Genomic DNA, 19,864 nt, shown 5'->3' on the forward strand with positions numbered 1-19,864 from the left:
TGCGGGGCCTAACATCCCCCGGTGCGGCTCGGCCGCTGGACTTTACATCCCGGTGCGGCTTGGCCGCTGGACTTACATCGCCCGGTGCAGCTCGGCTGCGGGGCTTAACACCGCCCGGTGCAACTCGGCTGCGGGACTTTACATCGCCCGGTGCAGCTCGGCTGCGGGGCTTAACACCGCCCGGTGCAGCTCGGCTGCGGGGCTTAACACCGCCCGGTGCAGCTCGGCTGCGGGGCTTAACACCGCCCGGTGCAACTCGGCTGCGGGACTTAACACCGCCCGGTGCGGCTCGGCTGCGGGACTTTTCACCGCTGGTGCGGCTCGGCTGCGGGACTTAACACCGCCCGGTGCGGCTCGGCTGCGGGACCTTTCACCGCTGGTGCGGCTCGGCTGCGGGACTTAGCTGCGCAAGGCTTGGTCGCGGGCCTTTCATCGCCCGGTTCGGCCGCGAGACGTTTCAGCGCCCGGTGCGGGGACTGTGCGGGTCGGTCGGGGACGAGCTGTCTGTCCGTGGGCGTGGGGAAGAGAGGGGAAGTTTTGTTGCCTCCATCACAGTGAGGGGGTGTTTGGAGTCACTGTGATGGACGTTTGTGTTGGGGTTATGTGTCTTGTGTTCTTTTTTTTTTCTATGACTGCTATGTAGTTTCGTTCGGTACTTCGGTACCGAACGACAAATAAAGCTCTGTTATACCTGTTATAGCAAGAGGATTTGAGTTTAGGAGCAGGGAGGTTCTGCTGCAGTTGTACAGGGCCTTGGTGAGACCGCACCTGGAGTATTGTGTGCAGTTTTGGTCTCCTAACCTGAGGAAAGACGTTCTTGCCTTAGAGGGAGTACAGAGAAGATTCACCAGATTAATCCCTGGGATGGCGGGACTTGCATATGAGGAAAGACTGGATAGACTGGGCTTGTACTCGCTGGAATTTAGAAGACTGAGGGGGGATCTTATAGAAACATATAAAATTCTTAAGGGGTTGGAGAGGCTAGATGCGGGAAGATTGTTCCCGATGTTGGGGGAGTCCAGAACCAGGGGTCACAGCTTAAGGATAAGGGAGAAGTCTTTTAGGACCGAGATGAGAAAACATTTCTTCACACAGAGAGTGGTGAGTCTGTGGAATTCTCTGCCACAGAAGGTAGTTGAGGCCAGTTCATTGGCTATATTTAAGAGGGAGTTAGATGTGGCCCTTTTTGCTAAAGGGATCAGGGGGTATGGAGAGAAGGCAGGTACAGGTTACTGAGCTGGATGATCAGCCATGATCATATTGAATGGCGGTGCAGGCTCGAAGGGCCGAATGGCCTACTCCTGCACCTATTTTCTCTGTTTCTATGTTTCTATGGATTAGTTTGTGTATTGATGTTCGTGTGAATGCCGTGGCCTGCCAGGGGCGGCACGGTGGCGCAATGGTAGAGTTGCTGCCTTACAGCGTCCGAGACCCAGGTGGGTGCTGTCTGTATGGAGCTTGTACATTCTCCCTGTGACCGCGTGGGTTTTCTCTAGGTGCTCTAATTTCCTCCCACACTCCACAGGTTTGTAGGTTAATTTGCCTTTTGTAAATTGTAAATTGGTCCTAGTGTGTGTATGATAATGTTAGTGTATGGGGTCATTGTGGTCGTTGTGGGCCGAAGGACATGTTTCCTCGCTGTATCTCTGAAGTCTAAACCCTGACAAAGGCAACTGAGTGTTAACCGGGAGACAAGCGAGACTGCAGATGCTGGAATCTTGAGCAAAAAAACAAAGTGCTGGAGGAACTCAACGGGTCAGGCAGCATCTGTGGAGGCAATCTTTCCGTTCGGATCCCTTCAGTCTGTTTAGGCTTGTTTTAGCACAACTCACAACTTATTTTTTACTGTTTAAACAATATTGTTTGTTGTGGAAATGGAGGGAAGGTGAAAAGACGAAAAGAAGAGAAGCTAACATTGGCATTGGATGTTTCCAATAGGGGAGTGAAAGTGCCGAGGTTGGGGCTCTGTGCAACCGTGTTCTTAAACTGCTGGAGAGTCGCCACGCTGAGGGTCAGGGCGCACGGCATCTCATGCCCGTCCTGTCCAAACTCCTTGATCTTGCACCTACAATCCTCAGTGGAGGTAAGTCATCAGTACCTGGCAAAACTGCGTAATCATGTGCTGCTATATTGTTACTTGATTATTCCTTTGTATCTTTGCCTGGACCCTTGGGTATTAAAACCTTGCTTTATAAATGCTGCATTGAAGACTCTTTAGTTGCTGTTCAATTTCCAAATGAATTCTCTCTCTCACAAAGTAATGAAACAATAGACAATAGACAAGAGGTGCAGGAGTAGGCCATTCAGCCCTTCGAGCCAGCACCGCCATTCAATGCGATCATGGCTGATCACTCTCAATCAGTACCCCGTTCCTGCCTTCTCCCCATACCCCCTCACTCCGCTATCCTTAAGAGCTCTATCCAGCTCTCTCTTGAAAGCATCCAACGAACTGGCCTCCACTGCCTTCTGAGGCAGAGAATTCCACACCTTCACCACTCTCTGACTGAAAAAGTTCTTCCTCATCTCCGTTCTAAATGGCCTACCCTTTATTCTTAAACTGTGGCCCCTTGTTCTGGACTCCCCCAACATTGGGAACATGTTTCCTGCCTCTAATGTGTCCAATCCCCTAATTATCTTATATGTTTCAATAAGATCCCCCCTCATCCTTCTAAATTCCAGTGTATACAAGCCTAATTGCTCCAGCCTTTCAACATACGACAGTCCTGCCATTCCGGGAATTAACCTAGTGAACCTACGCTGCACGCCCTCAATAGCAAGAATATCCTTCCTCAAATTTGGAGACCAAAACTGCACACAGTACTCCAGGTGCGGTCTCACCAGGGCCCGGTACAACTGTAGAAGGACCTCTTTGCTCCTATACTCAACTCCTCTTGTTATGAAGGCCAACATTCCATTGGCTTTCTTCACTGCCTGCTGTACCTGCATGCTTCCCTTCAGTGACTGATGCACTAGGACACCCAGATCTCGTTGAACATCCCCTCTTCCTAACTTGACACCATTCAGACACCAAACAATGGATTACAAATTATAAGTTAGTACCAGAAGCCTAATAGAAGAGTACTGCTGCACTACAATGTTTCTTGATGCATATCTCAACGTTTCTCTGCACAGCTCCCTTTAGGTTGCAAGTATAAAACTCCAATAAAAGTTCAACCTCAAATGTACCATGCAACAAATTGCAACAGTAAAGAGTGCCCGAACTTAAAATGTCAAATGTGTGAGATTTAATTTTATTCCCAGGAAGATTAATTTGAAGGGATGTTCTTATGAATTGGACGGCTTGTCTGTGTTAAGCTGGATAATCTGCCCTCTATCAACATTCCACCCTCTCCATTATTACTTTGTTTTGGCCATAGTTATTTTCCTGAACCTATAAACTGGGGAAGAAAGAACATTCTTGACATTATCTGGAGCAACATTAGCGGAGATTTGTGAACTTTCATCATCTTTTTTTGTGTGGGACCTATGTTTGAATCCAACATATTAATGAAATTTATAAAATTCTTATTTGTTGGCTTAAATGTATTTGGACATCCCTTGCTCAGGTTCATAGAATGCAGTCTGTAATTGTTTTGGTGAAAAATATCAAATAGAAACCTTTGACTATTTGGGTGTATGTTGTGTAAAACACAAGCCTTCACACTGGTGCAGAGTTTTCTGGATTTGGTTATGAAGCTTCAAACTGGAATGGCATAATCGTTTACTGGGTTTTCTCTTGCACTAAACGATGTTCCTTTTATCGTGTATCTGTGGAAAGCTTGATTGTAATCATGTATATCTTTCCGCTGACTGGATACCAGACAACAAAAAAGCTTTTCGCTGTACCTCGGTATACGTGACAATAAACTAAACTGGCATAAACGAAACTAAAACCATCTGTTTTTAATTGCCCTCCCCCGCCCCCCTGCATGTTTCTTTCCTGTATTTGGTTTTCAAGGAGACGCTCGTCGTCTGTTACATCAAACATTCCCCAATTTATCACCATTTACCTATGGACGGCTTGACGTAATCACTTTGTTGACTGGATAACATGCAACAAAAAAGCTCGATACACGTGACAATAAACTAAACTAAACTAATTTTAGGAGTGCTTGCCTTTGAATTGTCCAACTCCAACATCTCTTAATAGTTTGGTAAGAAGAATTTAAAAAAATATTGGAAAATAAAGCCTGGAATATCTGCATGGTTGTAAGTAGTTCTGACAGATGGCCAAACAATGCAAAGAGAAATGGTTTTCGAATTGAACAGACCATTCCTCCAGCATTACAACTGCATTACTCAGGCAGTATAAAGTTCCACAAATCTCTAAACTCAAAGTGGAACATGTAAATATTCATGTGAAGAGAGCGTGGGGGTGTTGTTTAATAACAAGATAATGATAGTTATTAAGATAAAGTATTTATCCAGTATAAAATACAATTTCCTGGGGAGAACTCAGCGGGTCAGGCAGCATCTGTGAAGGGAATAAGTTCAGAGGTTACAGGAGCATAATTAGGCCATTTGGCCCATCACGTTTACTCCCCCATGGCTAATCTATCTTTCCCTCTCAACCCCATTATCCTGCCTCCTCCCCTAACACCTGACACCCTTACAAATCAAGAGCCTTAAAAGTACCCAATGACTTGGCCTCACAACTAACTCCACAGATTCATCACTGAAGGAAATCCCTCTTCATCTCCTTCGTGGTGTTTTGGATTGGGACCCTCTTCAGACACGTAAAAACGCCATCTACCTATTCCCTCCACAGATGCTGCCTGACCCGCTGAGTTCCTCCAGCACTCTGTGTTTTGCTGAAGATTCCAGCATCTGCAATTTCTTGTATCTCTATTTTTCCAGTATAGACTGGTTCTAAAAAATGTAACTCCCAATGAAGTAATGGACACCGACGGACTCCATATCGGATTCACTCTGACCAGTTTTTCTTCTTTCCAACAGAGCAGATCAATACCGTCAGTAAGAAGCTTGTTGACTGGCTGCGCTATGCGGGGACCGTGCAGGGAGTTTCCCTTTCTTCAGGAGGGTTTTTTAGTCCACGATCACGGCAGGTAATGGAATGGTGCGATCAAACTGGTGATTTGCTGCGAAACTCCAAAGAACTGAAAATGTAAAATTTGAAATAGAAGTTGAAAATGCTGGAAACAGTCTACAAGTCAGGCAGCAGCTATGGGAAAAGAACCATAGATAACATTTAAGTGTTAACAAGTATTAAAAGACACTTGGATAGGTATGTGTAAAGGAAAGGATTAGAGGGATATGGGCCAAAGATGGGCAAATGGGGCATCTTTGTAGGGTAGGGACGAGTTGGGCCAAAGGACCTGTTTCCATGCTGTATAACTCTCTGACTCTATTTCAGGTTTCTTTTTATTTCAGATTTCAGCATCTGCAGCTTTTTAGTTTTCACTAGACCAAGTGGACCTGTTGGGACCAAACCTCTCCTGCATTGGTGCAGCACCCTCTCCTCTCCCCCTCCCCCCCTCTTCCCCCCCATCCCCTCCCCTCTCCGCCTCCCTCCCTCCCTCCACCCCCTCCCCCTTCCCCTCTCCCCCACTCCAACCCCTCAACCCCCCTTATCCTCCCCCCTCTCTCCCTCCCCTCCATCCCTCCCCCCTCCTTCCCTAGGAGATAGATTTAAACTTTAAAATGTGAATAACTTTAAAAATATAACACCGATTTCAATGAAACTTCTTCCATTAGCATCAAAGGGACGACGGTGAGTAAGGTGGGCCTAAAATTGTCACGCTATCATGTCCAGTTTTGGCTAGAGTTCAGGAACAAACAATGAACAAACAAACAAGAGTTTTAGTATATAGATTAACTTAGTGGCATTCTTTGAGTGATATCTACTGTCCACTTTCTAACCGCCCATACCCACAGCGCTATTTTAAGCAGTGCCTGCCCCTCATTTACATTGTATCCCCACTGCAATCGTGGTGGCCTTATCAGAGTATTTCTTTTGCCCCAACCCTCTGCAATATAAAATTTCTCTTTCCCAGCTATGATGAAGGGCCTTTGACTTGAAAAATTAATCGTTTCTTTATCCATAGATGCTGCTTGACCTGATTGTTTATACATTTTCTATCGGGATTGCTGCATTACACATTACCGCATTAAAGATCAGATTAGTACATTCTAGTGCATTTATTAGCAAGACAATCATTGCTTGACATTTCCTTTAAAACGCCTTTTGATCATCCATTTAAGACAAATTTGTCCGTTATTCTGTTCTCTTTTCTTGGTTTCTCTTTACTTGGTTGAGAAGATTGACTTTCCGACACACTAGGTAGGGGCAATTTACAGAGGTCAATAAACCTACAGACCCGCATGACTTTCTGATGTGGGAGGAAACCAGAGCACCTGGGGAAAACCCACGTGGTTACAGGGAGACTGTACAAACTTTACACAGACAGCACCCAAGGTCAGGATTGAACCCGGGTCTCTGGCGCGGTGAGGCAGCTGCCTTTTGATGATGATCTCTTCCTATCAATTGTCAAAGTCTTTACAGAAGATGGGGAGAGACTTGGCAATATCATTTCCATTTAACGTTGCTGTTTATTTTCTCTTGATCAGCCTGCCTCCATTTTGGAGGTAGATGGGGCAGTCACAGGTGACTTCTTCACCGTACTTTCCATTGGCCAATATTACACCGAGGAGCAGTGGCTGAACGTGCATTCCTTCTCCATGATCAGAAAATGGCTGCGTTGGTCGGAAGCAGGCGGAGGCAGCAACAGTGATACAGGTAGCTGGAAAACCCCTGACTGTACCTCTGAATGGCATCAAAACATGCACTGCAGATTTGTAAGACTCCGAAAAGAGAAAAGATTGGTCCCAAGAAAGTCCCACACCCAGCCTACGTTTGTTGTCTTTGTGTGCCGATACTTCTTAGTTGAGTTTAGTTTAGTTTAGAGATACGGCGTGGAAAACAGGCCATTCGGCCCACCGAGTCCATGCCAGCCACTAACTAGTTCTATCCTACACACTAGGACCAATTTACAGAATGGCATTAACCTGCATCTCTTTGGAATATGGGAGGAAACCCAAGGGAGAATGTACAAACTTAGTACAGACAGGATCTCTGGAGCTGTAAGGCAGCAACTCTACCACTCCGCCACTGTGCCACTCTCCTCTATGTATGTTCTATATTATGTCTTTGCATTTGGAGTAAAGGGCAGGAAAATATAGGTGAGGCACAGATGCCTTGTGATTAAATTGAATGGAGGAGATGGGCAGAATGGTCTTGTCCTAACGGTTGAGGACACTCCTGGTGGTAGTGGAAGGTTACTGCAGGTCAGGTCAGAATAATATGATGTCCGATATGAGTACAGGTACATTCTATATATCATCATCTTTGGCTTTTACCCAGAATTTTTTTTAAAAAGGCAAGCATGTTGGGTGCTGTGTTTCAAGTATCACTGCTGTCTAGTTTGCACGGCAGTATTACAGAATTATTTGGCTGCAGCCAAATTGCGCACCACGAATGCCAAATTATGCATAGAGATGTTAATGTTTTCTCTTTAATTGCCACTCATAATGTTAACAGCGTTTGGAACTATTTTCGCCCATGAAAAATACCACAATGACTAGTGTTCAGCGGTGAATAACTATTTAATTGTTCACAGATGTCTTTGACAAGATTCCCAAAGGGACAATTCAAAATATGAACGATGAAGGGCACGTTTCCCCTTTTGGTAATTAGATAAGTTCAACTCTTGTCAGCACCTAAACCTAGAGCCCGTAGTTTTGACTTGAGCACTGCAACATAGTATTAACACGTTTTCCAAGTACCTTACTGCTTCGCCTCCTTGCCCTCATTAACTCAATTTCTTCTTGTGATTCTCAGATGTCCCCATGAAAAGTGTATTTCTTTTAAACTTGTCTGGACTAGGGTTGCCAACTGTCCCGTATTTACCAGGATATCCCGTATTTTGGGCTAAATTGGTTTGGCCCTTACGGGACTGCCCTTGTCCCGTATTAGTACGGTTGCCAACTTCCTCACTCCCAAAGAAGGGACAAAGGGTGACGTCATCGCCCCGCACCCCACGTGACCTCACCCAGCCAGCGGCCACGTGCTCCCACTCCACCAATGGCGGCCGCCCGGGCCCTAATCACCTTGACCCCTAATTGGGAGTAAGGAAGTTGGCAACCCTAGTCTGGATTGTAACTCTGACGTTCACCTGCAATTCTTTCAAATGGTGTTTTGTTTTGAAATGATCATGCAGTTATGGTTCAATTACTGTCGTGAAGAGTCAACTTTGCATTGTAAAAATTGGGGTCCAAGTTTATAAATCCCAGAGCGTGGTAACACCAGTAGATAGAGTGGTAGAGAAGGCATAGGGTATGTTTGCCTTCATTGGTCGGGGTATTGAGCGTCTGAATCAGGATGCAGCTTTCTCGCACTTTGGTTAGGCCTCATTTGGTGTATTGCGTACAATTCTGGTCGGCCCGATACGGGAATGATGTGGTGGCTTTGGAAAGGATGCAGAGGAGATTTACCAGAATGATGCCTGGATTAGGGGGTATTAGCTACAAGGAGAAGTTGGACAAACGTGGATTGTTTTCTCTGGAACTCCAAAGATCGAGGGGAGAGCTAATAGAAGTATATATAATTATGAGAGGCCTAGATAGGATAGACAGTGTGAACTTTTATCCACGATGGAAATTTCAAATGTTAAAGGGCGTAGCTTTAAGGTGAGAGGGGCAAAGTTTAAAGGAGATGGGCGGGCAAGTTTTTTTACACAGAGTGGTGTGTACCAGAGGTGGTGGTGGAGGCAGGTACGGTGGTGGCATTAAGGATATGCAGGGAATGGAGGATATATGGCTTATATGCAGGCAGATAAGAGTTAGTCTTGGCATCATGTTCAGCAGAGACGTTGTGGGATGAAGGGCCTGTATCTTTACAGCACAGTGCTGTGTTCTATATACATACGTATGTTTGACAGGTCTTAAAAGAGCTAGAAAATATGAGTGCGCATGAACAAGGGCATGTGGATTTGTGGAAACAGCAAGCTGTTTAATCCAAAGTGAATACTTTGTAACACGAGTATAATAAGTTATTTTAAAATACGAACTTCAAGCTGTTTTATTCATTTTTTTCTCTTGTTCTTATAAGAGAGTTGTTACACTTGTATTCACTGGCATCCTGCATTTGACCTTCCTGCTGGCACTAAGATAATTGCTTTTCCTTCATCATTGTTTCACCATAATTCGCTGAGGTGATGGAGTTATGCAGAAATGCAGCGACTTGAAGTTATTAATCATTGCAATCTGTCTTCCAGATGAAAGGTCGGAGTTGGACAGCTCTATAATGTCGGTGGTTTCAGCTTCCTCAACATCCAGTCGCCTGCTGCCTCCGAAGGAACGTCTGAGGGAGAAAACATTTGAATATTGCAACCGGTTAATTGAACAATGTGATAGAAGTAGGTACCACTGATTGATCAATTAAAATATACAACATGGAAACAGGCCCTGTGACGCACTGAGTCCACACCAACAATTCACTCCAGTTCCACGTTATCCCACTTTTGCATCCACTGGAGACAATTTACAGAGGCCAATCAACCCGCACGTCTTTGGGATGTGGGAGCTAACTGAAGCACCCGGACATAACCCACAGGGTCGCAGGTGCAGTCTGTGTGGAGTTTGCATTGTTCTCCCTGAGGTCAGGATTGAACATGAATCTCTGGCGTTGCGAGGCATCGGCTCTACCAGCTGTCCCACCTCAATATCAAGGGGGAAAAAACTTTTATCTCTATTTTAAACCTCCTCTTGTTCTTTCGCCTCAGGCAATTACTCCACTTAAATACCATTATGGTTAGCAATCGGCAGTGAAAAAACAATTTCACTTTTTAATAACTAAAATGCCCAGGACGCTCAGCAGGTCAGCCAATGTCTGTAGAGAATGAAGATAGACACAAAATGCTGGAGTAACTCTGGATAGAAGGAATGGGTGATGTTTCGGGTCGAGGCCCTTCTTCAGACATTCTTCAGAGAATGAAACAGATCAATTACTTATTCCCAAGATGGAATAGTAAGGAAAAAAGCATATTATAAATTGCAGAGAGAGATAGAGAGGTTGATGTGTGGGAGGAGTTTAGTTCCTTGCATGCTTACTGGATAAATTATTTAGCCATCAATAAAGACTGAAGAAGGGTCTCGACCCAAAATGTCACCCATTCCTTCTCTCCTGAGATGCTGCCTGACCTGCTGAGTTACTCCAGCATTTTGTGATACCTTCGATTTGTAGCAGCATCTGCAGTTATTTTCCTACACCTTCTATCCAGCGATGCTGCCTGTCCTGCTGAGTTACTCCACCATTGTGTGTTTATTCCATCCTGTAAGATCCTTTTTTTACTGTGCTTATGATGGTATAGAGTCCTGTTGAGCCTGTAGAAATATGCTAAATGGTGATAATTCCCCTCTCTCTGCAACTCAAAACCACCCGCCCCGCATATTGCATCGTAAAGGTGGTTGTTTTCTCACTTTTCTACTTCGGATGGAAAATAATTGACTGAAACGTTGGCTCCGTTTCTCATTCCACAAATGCTATTTGGTTTCCACCGTTTTCTGTGTTTGTATCACATTTCCAGCAACTGCAGACCTTTGTTTTAGCTCCACTAACACATAGGGCTGAGGTTATTAAGTGTAATTATCACCTTATTCACTACTTGGAAGGAGAGGTTGCTTCTGATCATTCCCAGACTCAGCAGGTCGTAAACATACGATAGGAAATACTGTAGAATAACTGCAGAATAATGGAAGGTAGACACAAAATGCTGGAGTAACAGCGGGACAGGCAGCATCTCTGGAGAGTGGGAACGGGTGACGTTTCGGGTCGAGACCCTTCTTCAGAATGATGTCAGGGGAGTGGGCGGGACAGAGATAGAATGTAGTTGGAGACAGTAAGACTGGTGGGAGAACTGGGAAGGGGGAGGGGATGGAGAGAGAGGGAAAGCAAGGACTATTTGAAGTTAGAGAAGTCAATGTTCATATCGCTGGGGCCGAAGCGAAATATGAGGTGCTGTTCCCCCAATTTGCACTGGGCCTCACCCTGACAATGGAGGAGCCCCAGGACAGAAAGGTCAGATTGGGAATGGGAGGGGGAGTTAAAGTGCTGAGCAACCGGGAGATCAGGTGGGTTCAGGCAGACTGAGCGGAGGTGTTCAGTGAAACGATCGCTGAGCCTGCGCTTGGTTTCGCCGATATACAGGAGTTGACACCTGGAACAGCCGATACAGTATATGACAGTAAACTGCAGAATAATGTTCATTAGCACACAAGAATTTACCACAGAGCAAGATTTTCATATAAAACCATATATCACAGAAGGAGATTGCATGAAACAACCTTACATGGGGAAGAGGGCAGCAATTTGCTGCGCTTTTTAAATATGACCATAATACATGAAATTACTAAAAAGAAAAATAAACTGTAACACAATTGGGTGTTAGATTTTCCTTATGCATTCAACATGAATTCTTGGGTGCCGTTTCGGGTCGAGAATCCTCTTCAGTCTGAAGAAGGGTCTCGACCAGAAACGTGACCCATTCCTTCTCTCCAGTGATGCTGCCTGTCCCGCTGAGTTACTCCAGCATTTTGTGTCTATCTTCAGTTTAAACCAACATCTGCAGTTCCTTCCTGCACAACATGAATTCTTTGTCAGATCCTGAAGCTCACTTAGAATCATGAATTTGTTATGGTGCAAGATTACTCCAGATAAACATCTATGTTATGAACAGTTTGTGGCAAATTAAAAAAAAGACTTTGTAAAAATTATTAAGGTCTTGTTATTCATGGTAGTAGTCTGAAGAAGAATTCCGACCTGAAACGTCACCCATCCTTTTTCTCCAGAGATGCTGCCTGACCCGCTGGGCTACTCCAGCACTTATTATTCATGGTACTGATTTTAAATAATGGTGCTTCATTTTAGCTGAATCTTTATTTTTAATGGTTCATTATTTTCCCCGTGAGGTGTTGATAGTTTCGCAAAGCATAGTGAGCAATTAAAGTCATTGCTAGCCCACATCTATGATTAGCACAGTCTTCAATTCCACTTTTCCATTTTATTCAACTCTGTAGTAATTGATTTTAGATTTAGATTTAGAGATACAGCACGGAAACAGGCCCTTCGGCCCACCGAGTCCGCGCCGCCCAGCGATCCCCGCACATTAACACTATCCTACACACACTAGGGACAATTTTTACATTTACCCAGTCAATTAACCTACATACCTGTACGTCTTTGGAGTGTGGGAGGAAACCGAAGATCTCAGAGAAAACCCACGCAGGTCACGGGGAGTACGTACAAACTCCGTACAGACGGCGCCCGTAGTCAGGATCGAACCTGAGTCTCCGGCGCTGCATTCGCTGTAAGGCAGCAACTCTACCGCTGCGCCACCACTAATTGTTATTTAGTGTGACATATAATTCCAAATGGATATGGGACTAAATTAAATGTTTGCAATCAAGTAATCTTTAAAACTTGCAGTCGCAGCTGTAAGATGACTTTACCACAGTGGCACAAATAAATGGAGAATAATGTATTGTCAAACTAGACTAATAACAATACTAATAACGATAACAATACTAATGCATTGTTATTGTTACAACTAGACATGGCAGAGTTAATTGCAGAGACATCGAATATTGAAATTGTGCCCGTCTAAAAGAAACTTGGCTTTCACTAAAAATGTACTGATAAAATAATCTCATTTAGTTGCTAATTTTAGTGACTTTCTGCTCACAGAAATTTTTAAACTCATGGATGCAAGCACAATTGTAACACTTTCTTTCTGCCACTAGAGTGCGTAGAGAACCCACCTGAGTTTTTTCATTCTAGATTGGCACAAATTCTTTCACATCCATAATACTATGCAAGATTACTTCAGGCTTTTAGTGTGGCTGTTTTATTAGAATTATAGCATTCTATCTCTGTGCATTTTTTAAATTGGCCTTTGTTCCTTCTTGACATCGCCATTTTAAGATCCATATAAATCTGCCAAAGCTCTTGACTATCTTCCAATCAGTGCGGCACAGTGGCGCAGCGGTAGAATTGCTGCCTTACAACAAGCACCAGGGAACCGAGTTTAATCCTGACTACGGGTGCTGTATGTACAGAGTTTGTACGCTCTCCCTGTGACCTGTGTGGGTTTTCTCCGGGATCTCCGGATTCCTCCCACGCTCCAAAGATATACAGGTTTGTAGGTTAATTGGCTTCTGTAAATTGTCCCTAGTGTGTGTAGGATAGTGCTAGTGTGTATCGCTGGTCGGTGCGGACTTTTTATTGTCCGTTATCGAGTCATGATTCTGTAATACCTAATGGCTATGATTGGAAACTTGCAGAATTACGTTCATAGGTTCTGGGAATAGACTTAGGCCATTCGGCCCATCAAATCTACTCCGCCATTCAATCATGGCTGATCTATCTTTTCCTCTGAACCCCATTCTCCTGCCTTCTCACCGTAACCCCTGACATCATTACTAATCAAATATGTGATTATTATAAGTGCATATTCTTCCCAGTGTTATTTTAGACAATAGACAATAGACAATAGGTGCAGGAGTAGGCCATTCAGCCCTTCGAGCCAGCACCGCCATTCAATGCGATCATGGCTGATCACTCTCAATCAGTACCCTGTTCCTGCCTTCTCCCCATACCCCCTCACTCCGCTATCCTTAAGAGCTCTATCCAGCTCTCTCTTGAAAGCATTTTTTAAGGAAAAATGCTGCCAGTACGCATGTCCTTCCTTGTTGTTGGTGCCTCTGGTGGATTGTCCTCCTCCGAGCTGCTTAAAAGCCTTAAATTAATTAATAAAGTTTATTTTTTAAACTTTAGTCATCTTTTTGTAATGTTAAAAATTCTAGAAAATTAGAACATCTACTTTTCAACCTTGTAGAGGTCCCTTTACACTGTACCAGTGCTTACTGTCACGAGAAACACGCTCATCCTACCTTTTGTAAAGAGTGAAAGACTATGGTTGCAACATTTGTGAGTTTATCCACGCTCGGAGTAGACTCAATGGGCCCAATGCCTTACTTTGCACCTATGACTTGTGAACATCAGCAAATGTGACTTTGCCCGACAAGTGATTTTAAATCATATTCTTTTCTTGCAACAGAAGCACTCAAGAAGTCCGATTCAGAACTTCAGAAAGCTGTAAGTAGTTAAAACAACAATGTTTAAAAATAAACTTGATAAAATGATAGACATCAGAGAATCCCTATCTGCTTTGTCTAGCATAAATAAAAAAACAGAAACAGTGTTTTATATTGCTGTGATTCAACTAGAGGACATTACATGACCGTACTTAGAATGAGACATTGTCATCTTCACAACCTTTTGCTGTTTGTATTGAAAGCTACAATTGCATGCAGTGAAGATAGACACAAAAAGCTGGAGTAACTCAGCGGGTCAGGCAGCATCTCTGGAGAAAGGGATTAGGTGACGTTTCAGGCCGAGACACCTTCTTGACCCAAACCGTCACCTATTCCTTTTCTCCAATGATGCTGCCTGACCCGCTGTTACTCCAGCTTTTTGTGTCTATTTTTGGTTTAAACCAGCGTCTGCAGTTCCATCTTACACACTACATTCAGTGTAATAGAATCTCACACCTTCCCCTCAATAATCTTAAAATGTATTAAGAATGTGTATTGATTGAAAGATGCAACATGGAAACAGGCCCTTCAGCCCACTGAGTCCATGTCAACCTTCGATGAAGACTAGTTTTATGTTATCCCACTTTTGCATTCAATCCCTGCACTCTAGGGGCAATTAATTACAGAGGCCAATTAACCTACAAACCCGCGCGCTTTGGAATGTGAACTGGAGGAAACCCACATGGTCACAGGGAGAACGTGCAAATCCCATACACAGCGTCCAAGGTCAGGATCGAACCTGGGCCTCTGGCACCGTGAGAGTGAGGCAGCAGCATTCCAGTAGTGCCACTGTACCACCATAAAATGCGTGGTTAAAGTGCCGTACCAAAGCTGAATTCCTGTATGTGCCCATGGTCACCATCGGAAAGAAGGACAAATGCTGAAAAGAAATCACATTCTTTACCTCATTTTCTTTTTAGATTTCTGCCTTGTTTGTCTCTGGCTGATTGCTCTTTATTTGTCTCCTAGTGCTTGATTGAAGCTGTGACTTTGATGGACCTGATCTGTCGACATGATCCTCTCTTTGTGTACCGAGCCTTCCCAGTGGTAAAAGCCCTGTACAGTAGAATCATTGCAGACTCCAGCTTTGCCAGAGTGCTTCTTCCAGTGGCTCAATTCTATCTGAATCACAGTAAGTCAACATGAATCCCCTTTGTCCTCCTCCGTTGAGTTCTAAATTTCTTCCAGTCCGGTTTGCTGCTTCATCTGGCCAATTTATAAGCCTCTTCCTTGGGATCCATGTGGTCTTTACATCGTTGCCATTGCATCTCCACCACCAACCCTTTAAGTATAATTTGCCAGTCTATCCTAGCCAATTCTCGTCTCATACCTTCAAAGTCTCCTTTCTTTAAGGTCAGGACCCTGGTCTCTGAATTAACCGTGTCACTCTCCATCCTAATGCAGAATTCCACCATATTATGGTCACTTGCCCAGGGGGCTTTGCACAACAAGATCGCTAATCCTTCCTCACTACACAATACCCAGTCTCAGATGGCCTGCCCTCTCGTCGGCTCCTCTACATATTGGTTTAAAAAACCATCCCATATGACATTCCAGGAAATCCTCCTCCTCAACACTGTTACCAATTTGGTTGGCCCATTCTATATGTAGATTAAAGTTGCCCATGATAACCGTTGTACCTTTGCTACGCGCATCCCTAATTTCCTGCTTGATGCGATCCCCAACCTCCGTACTGCTGTTTGGTGGAACTCCAACCAGCGTTTTCTGCCCTTGGCTATTTCGCAGTTCGACTCATACCGATTCTACAGCATCCAAGCTAATGTCTCTCCTTGCTATTGCAAGGGTTTAACACAGGAGGCAGCATTGCCAATCAGGTAATGGTGCTGTCCCTTTCATGAACAAAGACGTAAGCAAAATGTCATGAACCTCTACATTTCAGGTGAGCTGGCAGCTGTAGATTCTGAGGCCGTTTACCGACAATTATTCACCAAGGTTCCCTCTGAACTCTATCAAGACCCGATGTTGGCATTTGAGTTTGTTCAGTTCTGCAGAGAAAATGCAAAAACACTCAGAGAGAGTGTTGCTATTTTTCACAAGAGCTTTCCAAATCTATTGAAGGTGAGACTTGATTGTAAGAAAAACTGATATGTTTAGAGTCTAGAGATACAGCATGGGGACAGGCTCTTTTTTGGTCTACTAGTGAGTCCACGCCAACCATCCATTATCCATTCACTCGAACTCTATTGCTATTCATTTTCTCATCCATTCCCTGCATGGAACAGTGCAGCAGAAGAATGGGCCCTTCAGCCCACAATGTCTGACCCGAACATGATGCCAAGACCATCGCTGACCTACCTGCCCATAACCCATCTCCCTCCATTCCCCGCATATCCAAATGTCTATCCAAAAGCCTCTTAAATACCACAATGTATCTGCATCCACCACCATCCCTGGCAGCGTATTCCTGTCACCCTCAATGTAAAATAAACCAGCCCCGCGCATCTCCTTTAAACTTTGCCCCTTTCACCTTAAAGCTCTGCCCTCTAGTATTTGATTTTTCCATCCTGGGATAAAAAGTTCTATCTGTCTAACCTATCCATGCCTCTCAGAATTTCATATACTTCTATCAGGTCTTTCTGCAACCTTCGTCATGCCAGAGAAAACAATCCCAGTCTGGTCAATCTCTCCCTAATGCTGCCTAATCCAGACATTATTCTGGTAAACCTCCTCTGCACCCTCTCCAAAGCCTCCACATCCTTCCTGTAACAGGGTGGTGAGAACTGCATGCAACACTCCAAATGCAGCTTAACTAAAGTCCTATAAAGCTTTCGGGGTAATTTGCAGAGGCCAATTTACCTACAAACCTGCACGTCTATGGGATGTGGGAATGCCTGGAAGAAACCCACGTGGTCACAGGGAGAATGTGCAAGCTCCACACAAACTACCCGAGGTCAGGATCAAACCCTGGTCCCTGGTGCTGTGGGGCAGCAGCTCCACCAGCTGCATCACTGTGCCGCCTGTTTGACTTTCTATATAACCTTAGGACTGTAGTAAAAGCTACAGTAGCTGAGAGTGCTCGAGCTTATCACTGTGAGGTTACTGCTCAGTACTGCTATACAGCTACCTTTTCACTGCGGACATATGAACTTTTATTTGTGTCTGTATCTTTCTAACCAGTTCCTAGCTTGGAACACACCAGCCCTGTTCCCCGACTTCATAGAATTACTGCCAGATTTGGTTCATCCAGACACAGCGATTGAGATCCTCCACTCACTGCTGGATCTGCCCTGCGTGACGGCATCACTCGAGGTCCAGCTCAGGTATTGACCCGACTGCAGGTAACCCCTCTCCTCAATAGTGAAACAAGGAACTACTGGAGTAACTCAGCGGGTCAGGCAGCATCCCTGGAGAAGATGGATAGGTGATGTTTCGAGTCGAGACCCTTCTTCAGACTGATGTGGGGGGGGAGAAAGCTGGAAGAGAGGCGGGGCAGGAAGCTTGCCGATAATATGTGATCACAGGCGAAGGGGGGGGGGGTGATAGGAAGATGTTTGGATAAAGATGACAAAACAGGTGTGAGACAAAAGGATTGAAGTGTTGTGAGTTGTGAAGCCAGAGGAAGGAATGATGGGGGAGGAGGAGGAGGGGAGAAATAAGTGAGAGTCCAGGTGAGACACAGGGGAGGGGAGGGGAGGGGTGTGGGAGAGAGGGAAGAGTTGTTAGATTTTACCTAAAATTGGAGAATTACATTTTTAAAACGCTCGGTTGCAAGGTACCCAAGTGGAATATGAGGTGCGTTAGTTTAGTTTAGAGATACAGCGCGGAAACAGGCCCTTCGGCCCACCGAGGCTGTGCTGACAAGCAATCCCCGCACATTAACAGTATCCTACACAAGTTAGGGGCAACTCACACATACCAATTAACCTACAAACCTGTACGTCTTTGGAGTGTGGGAGGAAATCGGAGATCTGGGAGGAAAACTCACGCGGTCACGGGGAGAACGTACAGACTCCGTAAAGACAGACAGCGCCCATAGCCGGGATCGAACCAAGGTGTCCGGGGCTGCAGGTGCTCTGGGGCAGGAACTCTACCATCTGCTGCGCCACCGTGCCGTCCTACGGGTGTTGTTCCTCGAGTTAGCGTGTGGCCTCACCTCACTCAGGCAACAGAGGTGGCCCAAGGACAGAAAGGTCAGTAGGGGAAGGGGGAGTCAAAATGGTTAGGGAGATCCAGCAGGCCTTGGCGGACTGCGCACAAGTGTTCGATGAAACGGTTGCCGAGCCACTATAATATAAATATTGTATTTAGTTAGTAATGTCCTTGCCAGTGGACCAATGACGAACCACTGGTCATATCAATATTGATATGTATCAACGTTTTAGAAAATACTAAATATGAATTCTATGCCTGGAGTAGATCCAGAAAGGTTTCTGCTAATTCTGTGACGTTTAATGTCTGGTTTCCCGTCTGTCGCGTTATGGACCTTGAGTTTGAGCGTTCATTCATGTTCAGATTATTTGTTTTTAATCCTTTAGGGCATTGTGCTCTTCAGTGACAGAGAAGCTGATGGTTGACCAAAGCAGAAAGGTGTGGAGCTCTACAGAGGCGTTCCTACATCCATACTACAGGAGCATGTTTTTGTACATCCTCCGTGTGGAGTCAGGAACAGGGGATACCATCGACAGGTACACAAAGCAAACCTGTACAGCGCGGTAACAGGCCCTTCAGCCCACAATGTCTGTGCCGAACAAGATGCCAAGTTAAATTAAACCCCTCTGCCTGTATGTGATCAGTATTCCTCCATTCCCTGTATATCCGTACCTATCTAAATGCCTCTTAAATGCCACTATTTTATCTGTCTGCATCACCATCCCTGGCAGTACGTTCCAGGCACTCACTGCTCTATAAAAAAGGACTTGTCCCACACATCTCCTTTAAACCTTGATCTCTCAAGGTGCTTTTACATTTACAGACAGTGGGGTGCATATATTTTAATCTCTGACAAAGCTATACCCATTACTCTTTGCAATTTGCACCTTGGGGAAAAAGGTTTTGACTGTCTGTCTTATATACGCCTCTCATAATTGTACACACTTCTATCAAGTCTCCCTTCAACCCCTGACACTCCGGAGAGAATAATCTAAGTTTGTCCAACCTCTCCTAAGCTCTATGGAAAGGTTGGACAGGCTCGGACATTATTCCTTAAAATACAGGAGGCTGAGAGCTCATCCGATAGAGGTGTCTAAAACCAGGAGGGGAATAGATGGGGTTTTATACAGAGTAGGGGACTCAGAACCAGAGTACAGGGGTTTAAGGTGAGAGGAGAAAGATTTAATGGGAACCTGAGGGCTCACTTTTTCACATAGAGGGTGGTGGGTGTATGGAACAAGCTGCCAGAGGAGGTAGTTGAGGCAGGTACTATAACCACATTTTTGGTCAGGTACATTTCAGGATAGGAAAGGTTTAGAGGAATATGGGCTAAATGTGAGCAGATGGGAATAGACAATGGGTGCAGGAGGAGGCCATTCGGCCCTTCGAGCCAGCACCGCCATTCAATGTGATCATGGCTGATCATTCTCAATCAGTACCCCGTTCCTGCCTTCTCCCCATACCCCCTGACTCCGCTATCCTTAAGAGCTCTATCTAGCTCTCTCTTGAATGCATTCAGAGAATTGGCCTCCACTGCCTTCTGAGGCAGAGAATTCCAGATTCACAACTCTCTGACTGAAAAAGT

The 19,864-nt window shown here is 44.9% G+C and overlaps 1 protein-coding gene across 3 annotated transcripts in view; it reads left to right on the forward strand.

The window, feature by feature from the left end:
- The window catches only part of ap5z1 (adaptor related protein complex 5 subunit zeta 1), a 34,523-nt gene that overhangs the window by 7,206 nt on the left and 7,453 nt on the right, over nt 1–19,864 (forward strand). For 2 of the 3 annotated variants that reach the window (XM_078418410.1, XM_078418413.1), the window contains 10 exons: nt 1,939–2,083; nt 4,957–5,066; nt 6,589–6,757; nt 7,638–7,706; nt 9,294–9,434; nt 14,133–14,170; nt 15,139–15,301; nt 16,070–16,248; nt 17,308–17,450; nt 18,666–18,815. In XM_078418410.1, the coding sequence (XP_078274536.1) occupies nt 1,939–2,083; nt 4,957–5,066; nt 6,589–6,757; nt 7,638–7,706; nt 9,294–9,434; nt 14,133–14,170; nt 15,139–15,301; nt 16,070–16,248; nt 17,308–17,450; nt 18,666–18,815 (1,307 nt within the window). The remainder of the gene's footprint in view (nt 1–1,938; nt 2,084–4,956; nt 5,067–6,588; nt 6,758–7,637; nt 7,707–9,293; nt 9,435–14,132; nt 14,171–15,138; nt 15,302–16,069; nt 16,249–17,307; nt 17,451–18,665; nt 18,816–19,864) is intronic. The other variant, XM_078418412.1, reaches the window with a different exon arrangement.

Source organism: Rhinoraja longicauda, chromosome 21 (genome assembly GCF_053455715.1).
Source record: "Rhinoraja longicauda isolate Sanriku21f chromosome 21, sRhiLon1.1, whole genome shotgun sequence".
NCBI lineage: Eukaryota > Metazoa > Chordata > Chondrichthyes > Rajiformes > Arhynchobatidae > Rhinoraja > Rhinoraja longicauda.